The 14,265-nt window shown below is 41.2% G+C and overlaps 1 protein-coding gene across 2 annotated transcripts in view; it reads right to left on the bottom strand.

The window, feature by feature from the left end:
- Positions 1-244: 244 nt before the first annotated feature.
- Positions 245-14,265, bottom strand: part of LOC128876240 (uncharacterized) — a 94,427-nt gene continuing 80,406 nt past the window's right edge. For both annotated transcript variants that reach the window (XM_054122426.1, XM_054122427.1), the window contains 4 exons: positions 12,327-13,709; positions 11,797-11,895; positions 10,923-11,621; positions 245-6,772 (listed from right to left, as the gene is read on the bottom strand). In XM_054122426.1, the coding sequence (XP_053978401.1) occupies positions 6,458-6,772; positions 10,923-11,621; positions 11,797-11,895; positions 12,327-13,709 (2,496 nt within the window). In that variant the 3' untranslated portion in view covers positions 245-6,457. The remainder of the gene's footprint in view (positions 6,773-10,922; positions 11,622-11,796; positions 11,896-12,326; positions 13,710-14,265) is intronic.

The following is a 14,265-nucleotide window of genomic DNA, read 5'->3' as shown; positions in this document are numbered from 1 at the left end:
ATTGCAGACAATTATTTTTAAATTATCTCGCGACCTAATCATTTTTTTTACCAATCTACCCTTATACCTTTTTACATAGGATGACAGAAGGAATCAACCCGCGTAAAAGAAACATTCATTTCCCTTTAAGAACGCAATGCAACTATCGATTGCACATGCTCCATTGCACTTGTACAAAAAACTTACATGGCCCAACCTGTTTAATTGCTGCAAGAATAAGAATTAAAAAAGGAAACTCCCTCTCTCTACGTAATATCGTATTTATTAATCGAATCACATTATCGCAGATATCGTTACACAGATTTTCTGTACATTATTCTAACTTTAAATAATTCACGATGCCGTACGTATATACATATAGAAATGATGACGGTGTTGTCGGTAATAAAACAATAGTCAAACGAGACCCGAGCGTGATGGCTCGCGGGCCGACTAACGAGTAAGCTAGGATCAAGTATAATACAACGACGATAAAAACAACTATCATCGAGAAAAAGGAAGCTGCTAACGTCGGCGCAGTCCGGTCAACACTCCTCTTTCGCTTTCGTTCTCACAGTCGTTAATTAAGGTATAAAAATAATAGCCTTCAGTCGGCACACGGAAGTCCGCCGGCTGCGCGCCCACGAACAATTAATTAGTATCTGAGCATTATTGTTTCTCCTTTTTTTTTTCTGTCTTTCTCCTCCCCGGTCGCGTTTCTTTTTATTTTCACGATCGTTCGTTAAAACGCGACAACAAAAGACGTCGGCGGCGGGCGGCGGCGGCGGCGGCTAAGAAGGATCAAAAAACCATCACGAGTCGAACGGCTTCGGTTTTGGTTTCTGTTCGCGTTAATTAGGCACTAAAATAATAAGTAAAGTCCGTCAGTCCTATCAGTTCAGCTAAGTTAATCACATAGTTTCGCGCAGTAATATTTATACAACTAGGATCACAGGTTCAGCTCTGTGATTAAACGTACGCTCGATGGTTTCGCGATAGTCGCCCTCTTTTACCTCACACTTTTTATATAAATAACGAAATTGGTTGAAGCAAGGAACTGTGTGGTACGTAGTAGTTTCGTCGAGCCACCGTAAGTTTTACGTTCCGACTAATGGAATCTTGTGAACCCGCAACCTGGTGTGCACTAACGAATATATTTATTATAAAAAAAAAAAAGAACGATGCTCGCTGTTTTCAACGTCTTTCTCCGTTCATGTCATTCGGTTAAGCACGTGTACCATTCTAACAGAGCCGTCTCAACAGCATCATGAGACCCTAGCCAAATCAGTCCACAATGGACACCTCGGTTTGTTTAGATATCATAAACAAAAAAAAAGTTGACGGCCACGTCTAAATTGATATTTATCATTTTCATAATTATAATAGTGCCACAAATGGGTTCCACGTGCATCGGCGCGGGCCCCCTTAATTTGCAGGGGTCCCATACGTTAAGACGGCACTCCAATCGTTAACAGTTGGGATCTTCCAAGGATTCGAAAAGCTCGGAGAAATTTTAACCTTTCCACTGCTGAATTAATCTCAGTAATCTAGAAAAAGCCTTTACACTGAAATAATTTCACAATTTGCTTTCGATGGTTAGGACTTGTGAATCTACGTGGATATTAAGTAATTATGTGAACAGTTTTGTAGAATTCTCTAAAATTCTTCATTAAAGTCAAAGACCTGGTGTTTTCTTTATCGAGACTTGACGTTAGGAAATTAAAGCAATTAGAAACCAAATTTAAATATTGCATTTTTATAGTAATATTTTTTCAAATATCTAATACTTCGTCAACTGCACACTTTTTTAGAAAAATTTACGAAACGAAGAGCTTTATTTTGGAACGTTTCGAATACTTTGAACAATCCCCACAATAATGAGCATTTTTGCAGATTACGATTCTTGCTCCGATTTGATTAACACTTTATCTACCATGAGCCAATTTAAAGACTTATTGATTCCAGTATCTACCTACTGTGTTGTTGGTTGTCTATATAGAATTCTCAATTTAAGAAAACAGACAAGGCTTTTGATACATCTGGTAACAGTATGTAGATATTAATATCATCCTGGATTGTTATATGCTAGTGTAGAAAATCCTCTTCTAATTTGTAAACTGTTTCTAAATAGGCAGGTAGTTAAAGTGTTAAGAAAGCGCTCGTTTAAAATTCCAAGATTTGTAGATGTCTAATGTTTCGTATTTTCGCATGGTGAGCGAGCATATTGTCAGAGATGGCAATAGACTTTGATGTCGCCACGCGTGATATGTGTGATTCTAAAAAAGCTTCTAGACAATCTACACGTACAATTCGAACAACCTTCTTTTTTTTTTTCTGTGCTTTGTTCATTCTCGCACGATCACGTCACTTTTTCGTTACCTGTAGATAAAGTCTCAAGGAAAATGACATTCTCTCGACGAATATTCGACCAATGTTCGGTTTCAAACGTTCGACGACAGTCCCACATTTCACACGCACACAATAAATAAATTATATTAATTACAAACGCAAGTTCAAACGAAAGGTACAAATGCTACATGGAATACGAGAATGTGGTTCTTTGAATACGCAGCATGGAATGTGCTTGTCGTAATATCATCCGACGCTGATTCTTATCAACCTTTTCGCGTGTGACGTATCATTCTGATAAATTGTAAAATAAAAAAACAAGTAGAGCAATAACAATGCTGCATATTTTCAATGTGACGAGCATTATGACAATAATGATTTTTGTTTAAACTTCTTCAACAATGATTTCTCTTGCTCCCCATAATCCGAACCACGATTGTAATTTAGGTTTTGTTTAAAGTAACTCAAGTCGAATTAACGAAATAAATGAATAAAATTTGAATTGTAGACATTCATAAATATTTGTAGAAAGAAAATATTTTTTTCCCTTTTCAACCAATTGAACAATTTGTGAATTAAACTTTCCATTTTCTATTTCGTACATAATGCACTATTTTTAAAAAGATTGCTGAAAGACTTACATTAAATGTAAATAAGTTTCCTCTTATCTATATTGTAAGTGAATAGAAAGTTTACATTCACATGCGTTAAATTGCACAATTTAGCTTATTATACACAGATTTCAAATTAAAAGTTTCTATTCTTCATTCAACAATAAACATAATAAATAAAAACTCTTCGAGTTCAATACTATAGGAGAAAAAAATTGCAAATATTTCATCAATAAAATATAAACGAAAAAATTCATCTAAATATATTGCAGCTTAAATATCTGAGAACCTATGTAAGATACTTTACTCCTTCGATTAGAAAAGAAATAATTGTCGAAGGTAACATTATCGCGAAAAGATTAATAGAAGTAGCTTAATCGATATAAATGGTAAAAAGAGTTTCATTGCGTCGTTTACAAATCTACACGACGAAAGTTCGACGATGACAATTTTTGTATCAGTGGATAGGTACAGTCTTAAGATATAAAGATACAAATGTAAAATGCACGGAAAATGTACACTTCAAAAAGTTCATTGACAGTCGATTGGAAATAAGAAACAAATATTGTTTACCGAACGTGTATCAAGTAATCGAAAGTTTGTCGAACAAACTCATCCTTGAAGTTGGTTCTACAATTATATGTTAATAAATGCTATATAGGTTAATCGTATGACGTGAAAAAATGTATTTTTCATCAAATTGTAAAAATTGATCGACGTGGTCAATTCGAAAAACACTAGGGATACTTTTCAAAAAAAGTTTCTAAATTTTTTTAGTAAACATGATCAGAGTTCAGCGAATACTTCCTGGGCTAAAAAATTTTATAAGCAAGTAGAGTGTGTCGTGAAAGGATAATTTTCCCTAACTTATAATTCAGATACTGTATATACTATGGAATTCGAATTATTTCTCAGAGAAAAATCTATCAGATCACTTAAATGAAAGTTTACAGGAATAAATACAAAAAAAATCGCACAACTCCGAGGAATAACCACATACAAAGTTGTAAATGAAATTGATTGTTTCACTTGCATCCAAAATTAATAAAGAAATAGTATAAAATTTTGTATATAATTGGGGATTTATAAATGACTGAAATATACCAAAGCTATATTGTTTTCGAACGTCAAAATACTTCGTACTTGATACATCTCGAGTACAATGTATGATGATTGTTGGGCTCAGATAAGCTTAAACAATTCATCATTTGCAGGAAGTGTTCGCGTTCGTCACACAAAATAAAAAAAATAAATAAAAATAAAGAAAGATAAGTTACGCAAATTGTTACAATTTGTTTTTCGTCGTTTTATTAAAATTTCACGCGTTGGTCAAAGGGTTAAAAAACTAGCACTTCGACAAGAAAAACAACAAAATTTGTATGAATCTTATGCATCTTACGTCTCTCGTTCGACACAGAAAATGAACACACGTCGGTGTACCAAGTGGAATTTTCAATTTCTGCGTGCAAACGCATCTTCAGTTATTGAAACTTGACAGCAATTAATTTCTTGCTGTCAGTTGACGAATATGACAGTGCATAATATGACACAATTCCACAGAGCGCAAGGTATATGAATTAAAATCTGATTGATATATTTCCGCGCAATAAATCTGCACGACGAAAATGCAGTTGAAGTGATAAATGAAAGTGAAAGAATGATTAAAGATAAATTACTGTAAAAATAACTCTCACATACATTCTCTACGATCGTCGATTTCCCTTTTCGTAAAAGAACCTTGGTACCTTCGATTTATAATTATTAATCCCTGACATCAGTTTCTCGAAGCCTGAATATTATTATATCGTTTTTGCGAAATAGAAGGATGGAAAGAATCTACAGTGCAAACTTTCATGCTTGCCTTGTATTTCTTACTTCTTGTTTCTTTTTTTTCCTCAATCTACTTGTCATTTAATTGATTTGAGTAATATTCCTGTTCTCCATGATATTGTGTCAACTGATTAAAAAAAAAAGCGTATACTTACATGCATTTTATTTTTCAGGACAGCGTTCGAATTTCTATATACGATTTAATTCTCTATAACCCAGTGTTCCTGAAGCCACGTAACTATGATCTATAACTTCAAATTCTAATTTAATTCTGTCATTAATTGTGATTTCAAAGCAACAGTATTGATAACAATCAATTTATAATTATTAGTTACACTTCCTTACATTACGATGAGCATAGTTACGTTTATTGAAAGTTACTTTTCAATGTATATCCCGTTATCATTATTTAGAACTTTTATAACGTGTTTTCAGAAACTAAATGTCACCTGGGTTATAAAGGGCTAGAAATCAATTTTTTATCGAGCGTTTCTAGTAGGTCACGAGAGTTGGTACAGGAAATGGAGAAAACAAAAGTTCATGGAACAAAAACGGATGTCGCGGGCCATTTAAAAGAACTTTCAATCAACACTCAAAGGTCAAAGCATTAACCAATATCTAGAATATCTTCTATTGGTAAAGTTCGGAAAACTAAGTAACGTAAAACTGTATGTTCCAATTTTCCAGTGCAGAGATATTGAACGTTCGAAGCATGTATGTAATACATTTAACCTTTGGGTATCGAGTATTCTTTTCCACTGCTGTGTGCACTTGAGAGTTTAATTACTATAGACAGCAAAATTCTTTAGTGCATTTTATAGTGTTCTTTTTTTTTAAGCTATAGTATATGGTACAGTTATCGTAAAGTAATCCTAGCGAATGTAAATAAATGGTTACACATTCATTATCTATCGTATACCGTATGCAGTGTTAATTAATCTTTACTAACTGGGATTTGTGAAAGTATATTCGAAGTATTACGTATAAAGAACCTTGCAATTGAGACTTCTATTTATTGCAACGAGTTATTGTCGTTTGAAAAAATTATGACTCTCTAACATACGGATAAAGCCAGTCAGCCTTATTTTTCAGGATATAATTATTAGAAATTTTGATAACAAGAAGAGTTGGTTCTGCTGCCAAGACAAAAAGTCTGTTTTCTGGCAAATAAAATGTTCCTAATAATCATATCATGAAAAATTAAAAGTGTCCGACAAGTATTACATTCAAACATAAATATTCAAACAGTGGAGGTAGGCATTCGCTAGAAATAGCTTACGTGCCCATCTGTTTTACAGTAACAATATGACCTGGACGTTTACCTTTTCAAGATTAAATGAAACGTCTACCTTTAATCACGTTTCAATCCAAACATAAATTAGTCGTGAAACTGATCTATATTATATTCCTTTCATTATATTTCTGACAAAGCAGACCGATATCCATTAAACAAAGTAAATACTCGGTGTACATAGATAAAGGCACGAAAGACTTGACGGTCATAGCAACTGTTAACCCTTTCCAGTTCCACGTTGAACGAGGCTCGACGAAACTGCGCTCGAATCAGAAAATCTGGACCGCAGAGGATTAAAAACGAAACTCTCAAGTGAACACTTAGCATGATTACCGGGCCACCGAGGTACCAAGATTCTTTACTACACCTGCCAGAACGATGCAAGCTCGACGATTCAACTATCATTCGAAATCGGATGACACTCGAGGGAATCGCACTCGGCGAGCGCCTCGCCACGACGAAGGGAGAACTCGTCGGTCAAAAGACTCTCTGGCAGCATCGCGGCTGAGTCTATGCTGTCGAAGTAACGATGAGGCCAGACGGAGCTTTGCCTGAATCGTCTGGTAGGCGAACCAATGATGAATTCCACTTTGGTGGAGCCAGTTACGGACGAGGTCTCCTGGTTCAAGGAGTCCGGGTACAGAGAGGAGTCGCTGTGTCGGAAGCTGCCGTTCGTCGAGCACCAGGAACTTGGCGGTTCCGTGCAGCTCTGGAAAAAAATCACCAGCCCTCGTTAACGTTTCGCGGTTGACGGCACCGTTTCCCGACGAGAATTCGACTTTAGAGACTTTAAAGGCGCGTAGCGTGTATATATACTCCGACTTGCGATTCACGTGGCGATTCCTCCGCGGCAAGGTATGCGAAACCCCGCGGTGATCAGTGCTAGTTGCGTTCCCTCGTGTTTTTTTTTTTTTTTTAATCGATATTAGGATGAAATCGTAGTTTTTCTACGTATTTATTTTTCTACTTGTGTTACCATAGAATCGATAACATACTTTTGAGGAGAGAAACCACGTTGGGAGGCCAAGCATTAGGCGTCTCTCCCCGTGAAAATGTGAAATTTAAGAAATACAGGTCGATGTTTGACCAGCATTCACGGTCAAATACAAATCTTTGCAGTGACGAGTAAAAAGTTTGTATTACGAAAACAATGTTTGCTTCCTAAGGTACTTGAAGCAAACGGTGTCTCTTATACTCGTGCTGTTACGATGCTTACCTTCAAATTTAATAATACAGAAAGAGTGTCTAGTTATTTGAAGCGAAAAATGTCGTATGAATTCATAAATCAGTGATTTATACATATTTTTACTGTAATATTAGCTTCTCGGTTCCCTTATTTTCAAAATTACATAATAATTCATATATCGATCGGATAGTTATTGGACCAATTCGAGTTATTAATCGAAACCAGCAAAATAAATCATAGATAATTTAGAAACAATCGGGGTCAGTCGAGACCCCCAGAAGTACTCCCAAGGGTCAAGTACGCAACACTCGCGAAATGACGTAACACCGATGCGTGTAACGACGTATCGAGCATCGAATGAAGATAAAGCGAAACCCTCGCCACTGCAAAGTTCGAGATGACTGAGATTTGACATCATAAATTAGCCTTTAATTCGCGGTAACGCGTAGCACTGGACGTGAGATGGACAATGAACCGCAAGGCCAAGCAGGTAAGCGTGTGGTCGATTCATTTTCCTTTACATCGATCATTATAAGTGCGACTCCGGGCCACGTCACGGCTCTCGAGGCTATGTCCGCATACAAGCAACGCTAGCAAATAAGATCAAACTTCAGCAAATGAAAGAGCAAACAAAGTTGAAAGATTAATGGTGATCCAAAACAAGGGAGCTCCGCTAGCACACGGCGTGAAAATTTACGGTAATATCGTGGCTGGACGTGCGTGCTAAATAAATTGCTCATTTCTTTCTCATACGTAATAGTAATAGGGGTAATGATACGACGGACGGAACGGAGAATAAAAGGGAACGGACGTGAGGATAGTCGAAGAGGGAGAAATTATCCCCCGTGTTTCGCTTCGTGGCAAAACGATCTGTCGAATCTTGTGATTTACTGCCAACGCGAATAATCGTACGAGTCGAGATGTTGCCGCGTTACACGCCAATTCCTTTAATCAACGTTCGACAGCTTGAATCCTGATTTAATATTTGCCACCGCGGGACGAGCAGATTGCCACTGCGGGAAATTAATTGCTTAATCATGGCAAACGTCGAGCGCACCTGAGTCAATAGGCTCGCAAGATTCGACAGAGCCTTCTGTATCAATATGCATGCATCTTCTGTTGCAAACATACGTAACACTACGATAGTATGAGTAAAAGTAAGAGAGAGATTAGATTTGTCGTTAATGCTGTGGAAGAATTCTTCGTCAAAGTGGTGTATCGGTAATGGTAGTTGGAGAACCGTTAATTCTTCTACTCGAGTATGCGAAGAGTCCCGAAGCCAAATGGTGAGAGATCAGTTTTGCTTCTCTAAGAGACTTCAAATTCTACCAGAGTTATACTACGTTTATCGTGTTATTTTCCAATGGAATTTGCTTTTCAATTTACTCTCGCGACCTTACGCCTCTCGATATAGTAGTGCGATCGAGTAAAAAGGTGGCACAACACTTGGTGGAAAGAATATAGTGAGATCGTGTAGTGTCCTTGAGGTGTCCCTGATTGTAAGCCATCAACGGTTCAAGGACGAACAAGACCTTTGCAAAATAGGCAGACTTTATGCATAGCAAACAACATGGGATCTTTGATGTCATGCTGATATGCGAAAAACAGTTTGGTATTGTTTTTGTCGGTATTACAGTGTAGCATGTTGTCATGAATCATGACAAGCGGTAAGAGAAGTGATATTCGATTTTGATCGATATTAATAACAGTTTCTTTAAGAAGAACAAAAATATCCTATGTTACATTCAGTATGTTGTTACTAGATTACACAGTATGTTACACTGTGTAAACTATAACATTTTTATGGAATTTTTTATTTGAAAGTGTGTAAGATCAAAGACTGTATATGCTTATTTTGTATTATTGATTTTGTATATGCTGTGAAACTGCATTGCTTGATAGTGTGAAATTTCAATTTTTAAAAATGGACGTTATTATACAATAACTATGTCAGTAGAAAAACTACAGCAAGTAAGATCAGGTGTATTTAAAGATATTCTCGAATATCCGTGGAAAAAGGTTATCAAAGATAAAATTCTTTCACAGCTAACTATCAGAGGATACACCAGTTTTCTCCCATGTAAATAAATCTGCTCACGACCCTATTTGGACTATTTTTAATTATACACTATAGAAGCTTCCTCAGAAATTATTGAAATAAATTCAAATTAAAAATGATCCTCTCTATTTAATTCGCTGAGTTCAAATGGGCCCTTTGAGCGGAACTAGTTCCGAGAACAAGTATCCATGCTCCCGTTCATGCAATCTGGCACTTCTACATTTTGTTCAAGTGAAGAGGTACCTTATCTCTTTTCAAAACGAATCTAACATTTTATACTTAAACTTCCCTGTCTCAACAAATCGAATCCACATTCGTGACAATCGGAAGGTCGAGTTCCTTCCCTCAAATTTAATAAATAATTAGTTTAATTTGAACATTTAAAGATTCTTACAGGCACCACCTACCTTATCCAACGAACTCCTTTCAACAGCCGATTCAACACATTCGTCCACTTGAGTCCAACAAGCGCATCGTTTAACAAACGATTCGAGTACCTCGCTATATTTGTTCCACCAACTACACGTTAAAATTGCTTACCAGAATCGCCAATTTCTTTTTTTATTGGAAGGAGGAAACGTAATCATACGCTTGGCACTGTACGGACCAATTCCAATGATTCGGCTGGATATCAGGGGGAGGCTCACTACGGGTGCGTGCGCATGCCAAACTCCAGGTGATTAGGGTAAACTACGTTGGTACACTACTGATCGGAGACGAGAAAAAGGAAGACCAGGATAAACAAATAAAAAAAAAAAAAAATACAGGCTCACAGCTCACCACATCCAGGAAGAAGCATCGAAGCAAATGATAATAAAAGAAGCATAACTTACGAGAAAAACCGGCGGCACGCGAGAAGGGGCCATGTTCTTTATTGGACCGCCGGGGACGGGCTCGAACGCACGCTCGCCTGCGCTCCAGATCAGACATTTTGGTAGTGGATCGTCGGGCGATTCGTCGTTTTTTAAGGCAAGTGTCGGTTGATAGTCTCTGCGTACGTCAGAGTGTAAATAACGATTTCAGGAATGATCATGTCGTGGTGGGAGGGTGTTGCATCGGAAACGATTCCATTTTCCGAAGAATGTCACCGCGTCTGCGAATCGAACATCGCTTGGGATGATACTCGAGGAGATATAGACGAGGGAGCCGCGGATGAGAACGACGACAGAGAAGAACGGAAACGGTTTAACGAGCACGATCGCGAGAAGTGTGACGCGCGGAGATCGAAATCGGGAGAACCAGTCGTGATCGAATCGGTTACACTTTATATAGAGCGAACGGCCCAGCAATGGGTACCGATAGTGGGACTAGCGAGTGCTGCATCGATATAAAAGAATCGAATTGACCGTAAAAGTATCGTACAGCAGCGATGGTTCCCCGTCGCGTTAACGGACCGTTCCGGTGAGCACGAGTCTGCGTGTCGAGATGGATGAAAATTAAGGAGGTCCGAGATGCGTGAGAGAGGGTGGATTCGAGTCGAAGGGGGGGGGCTCGATTAGAAGTAGCAGATATCCCTAACAGCGACTATCGGCCGTCCTGGAGAAGAGGATGCGATGGACTCTCTACTTTGGGAGACTTCAGCCAGTTCCAAAAGTATTTTGCGGATTGTCGTACCTTGCTGTTCTCTGTATCAACGGATGTTGACGCGCGGACCTGGCTGTGGGGACGGCGTGCAGGAGCGGGCGGTCGTCGAGGAGGAGTCGTCCCCGGGGATGAGGACGCGCCGAGGTTGTTAGACTCCAGCGAGTCACGGGCGCGGGACAGCGAGAAGGATTTGTTTAAGGAGTCTCGGCTGGAATTGTTACGCGGCAGGGACCTGTTCAGGGACTCCCTGTTCGTCTCCTTGCTGTTTCCGTTCCCGTTGTTATTGCCGGCCCCGATGTTGCTGTTGCTACCGTTCTTCGTCAGGCTTTTGTTCCCGAGCGAGTCTCGCGCGGAGTCGCGAGCCTTGGACAGAGACTTGCCACCGTGACTGTCGCGACTAGAATCGCGCGGAGGTCTCGTCAACGACTTCAACGATTCTCTGCTATCGTTCCTTCCGTGGCTAGGCGGTCTGGGAGCGGTTGCCTTCGCCGTGGCACCGAGCAAGGGTATACGACTAGGACGGCGCCGAGGCGACGGTTTCACCTCGACGGTTTGGTGATGGTCGCGGGCCGACTCCGTGCTGCTCCCAGGCTCGAGACCGATCTGCTCGCATCTAGGCTGGTCACCGTCCATATCTGGATCCGTTTCCGTCGGAGTCCGCTGCTGGAGCTTCTCGAGCACCCGAACGCGGGCCCGCGTACCCTCCAACTGGATATTTCTCTCCTCCAGCTGAAATACGGATAAACATGCCAAACGTATGTACGAGATGCCTTGGAATCATGTTGCTTGAAATCATCATTTATTTAAATTAGACACGATCGTTACACGTTACAAAAATCTACGCTTTCGTGACTGTTCGTGTAAAAAAAGATATTTGTTGTGCCTATCTTATCGTACAAATTACCTGGAAACGTAGGTCGTCATTCTCCTCGCACACTTTATCCAGCCGTTCAGAGAGAGTTTCCGTGCTTTTCTGTACTTCGTCTAACCTCTTTTGTAGGACCTGTAATTTACCAATGTATTCTTTTAAAACCACCTCCATAGATTTCCGAACGACTGTCAGAAACGAATTCAATTAAAGCCACGTCAAACTTTTATACTTGGAAACTAACTTTGACCTTTGGTTAATATGCCAATCGGATTGATGAAAAAGAAAATATAGGTTAAACGTCGGGGTCAGGTTTCAAATAAACATGACTCTAGACTACTGATAAAACTGCGAGAATGGCATGTTTCAAATAGACATAATTCTATGATACTTGAGATTCCCCGAAATACCCTCCCTGTTTAATAACCAAAGCAAGGATTACAACCAGGTTTGTTTCATACTATTTTTCAAAGCGTTTAATTATTTTCCTGGTTATCTAAAAATTGAAGAAAGGCCTATAAGTTAGCCAAGTATAATAAAAAGTGTCTGCAGCTATGGAAACTCACATCGTTGTGGACGGTACTGGTGATCAGATGCCGCTGGAGCTCGAGAGGAGAGTTTTCGCGGAGAATGGCAGCGATCTTGTTTGAATCGACGTCCTTGACGTGGCCGATCCTCATGGGCGACACGAGGACGGAATCCAACGCACCCAACCTTGCTCTTCTCTCGTTGACGCTGGCCTCGATGTCGATGTCGCGCAACTCCTCGTTATGGGCGGTGACGTCCAACAGAACGTTCTTCTCGATGGTCCTCGTCCGAAAACGGTTCTTGTGAGCCTTCGCGGACGTCGCCACCGACGCGAACGCCGAAGACTTGCTCTTAATGTTACTAACGCTGTTGCTCTTCGGCGAGGAAACGACTGGCAACGCGGGTGCGATCGGTTGCAGCCGCTGGGCGCCTGGTGCGAGGATATCCGAGGAAGTTTCGTTCAGTCCTGCCCTCAATCTATCCTCCAGGCCCGTCTTCAACGCAGAGAGCGCGGCAAGCTCCGATTGGAGCTCTTGCGCCCTAGCTCGACTCGATATAGTCTCAGCCTCGAGTTCGGCCACCTTATCGAGAAGCTGCTCCTTCTCTCTTCTAAGCGCGATCACTTGAGAATCTCTCTCCTTCTCATCCTTCCCGTCCTCTATCGTTATCGTAGTCCTTTCACCGTTCAAACACGTAACCTCCCTAACAGCGTCTAGGATGTCCGTCGACGCTAGATCCTCGGGCGCCACGCTCTCCAATCGACCCTGAAGACACTCCACCTCCTCTCTGAGCCTGATCCCCTTGCGATGGATCACATCTAGGAGGTTCCACAGCTCGTCCTCGGCCTCGTCCAGGACGGCAGGCCGAGGACTGCTCGGCCTAGGTGCTATCGCCGTCGAGGCGCTGTCCTTCGAGGACGTCTCCGTGCTGAAGCCAGAATCCTGAACCGTGGCGCTGTGGTTGTTCTTGGTACCGCCGCTGTGCGAGTTACTGCGACTCCTGGGCAAAGAGGACGACGAGGACTCGCCACCTTCGCGGGGCACACGGCGTCTGACCTTTCCAGGCTCCCACTCGTTGATCCTCCTCGACGATGGACTGGAGAGCGGCAACGGGATGTGGGAGTTCTGGGCGCAGGTGGACGACATCACGGACGCTCCCGCTGACGCCGTCGCGGCCATCTTGTGCCGGAGGTTTGGGAACGTCTCGATGACGAGGTCCCGGAATTCGAGTAGGGCGCCGACCTCATTCTGCAGCTCCTGGAGGGCCACCAAGGACTTCGCCTGCTCGCTTATCAAGTAGTGAAACGGCCCTGGACGCAGAGGCATGCAATCCATGTCACCGCCGCTACTGCTGTTACCACCGCTGCAGCTACCGCCAACGCTACCGACGACGCCTTCCGTCGAGCCAACGGCGCTGCCACACTGTTCGAAACAGACAGGAAAGTTAAAGAATTTTGCAAACGGGGATTTAAGAGATAGATAGAAGTAAGACATTATAGATCCAGAAGATCTGCTTCCCTTCCAATGAATCATAACAAATCCATAAACGTTATAATATCTACTATTGATTTCGACACAACGCGTGTTTTAAATATCGGTATGAGTGGAAGCGAGTATGCCTTCCGGATCGCGTACAGTCGCTGGAAGGTATCTTGTGAGGTCGTAAACCGAAACAGTAGTTATTGCTTTATTGGGCCACGTAACTGATCCGTAGGACGACAGGGGTGTCGCGGCTCTAAAGTCTACATGTCCACGTTACACCCCGGGGCCCCATGACTTAATGTTTGCTACGCGGTTTTTTCCAAATTGGAAGAACCACAAGATCCCTTCCGGCGACAGTACGTAAAGAATGTTTTAGCGCTCGGACCTTCCAGGTATCTAGGAAAAAAGGCTCGCCGGAAAGGTCCGGTCATTAAGCAGGAATTTGCGTGCTTTTGAAAGAAAGTCTGGTGCCAGTGGGTACTCCTGGCGAAAGCGA

The sequence above is a fragment of the Hylaeus volcanicus genome, chromosome 5 (genome assembly GCF_026283585.1).
Source record: "Hylaeus volcanicus isolate JK05 chromosome 5, UHH_iyHylVolc1.0_haploid, whole genome shotgun sequence".
Lineage (NCBI taxonomy): Eukaryota > Metazoa > Arthropoda > Insecta > Hymenoptera > Colletidae > Hylaeus > Hylaeus volcanicus.
This window is presented reverse-complemented; position numbering and strand designations above follow the sequence as displayed.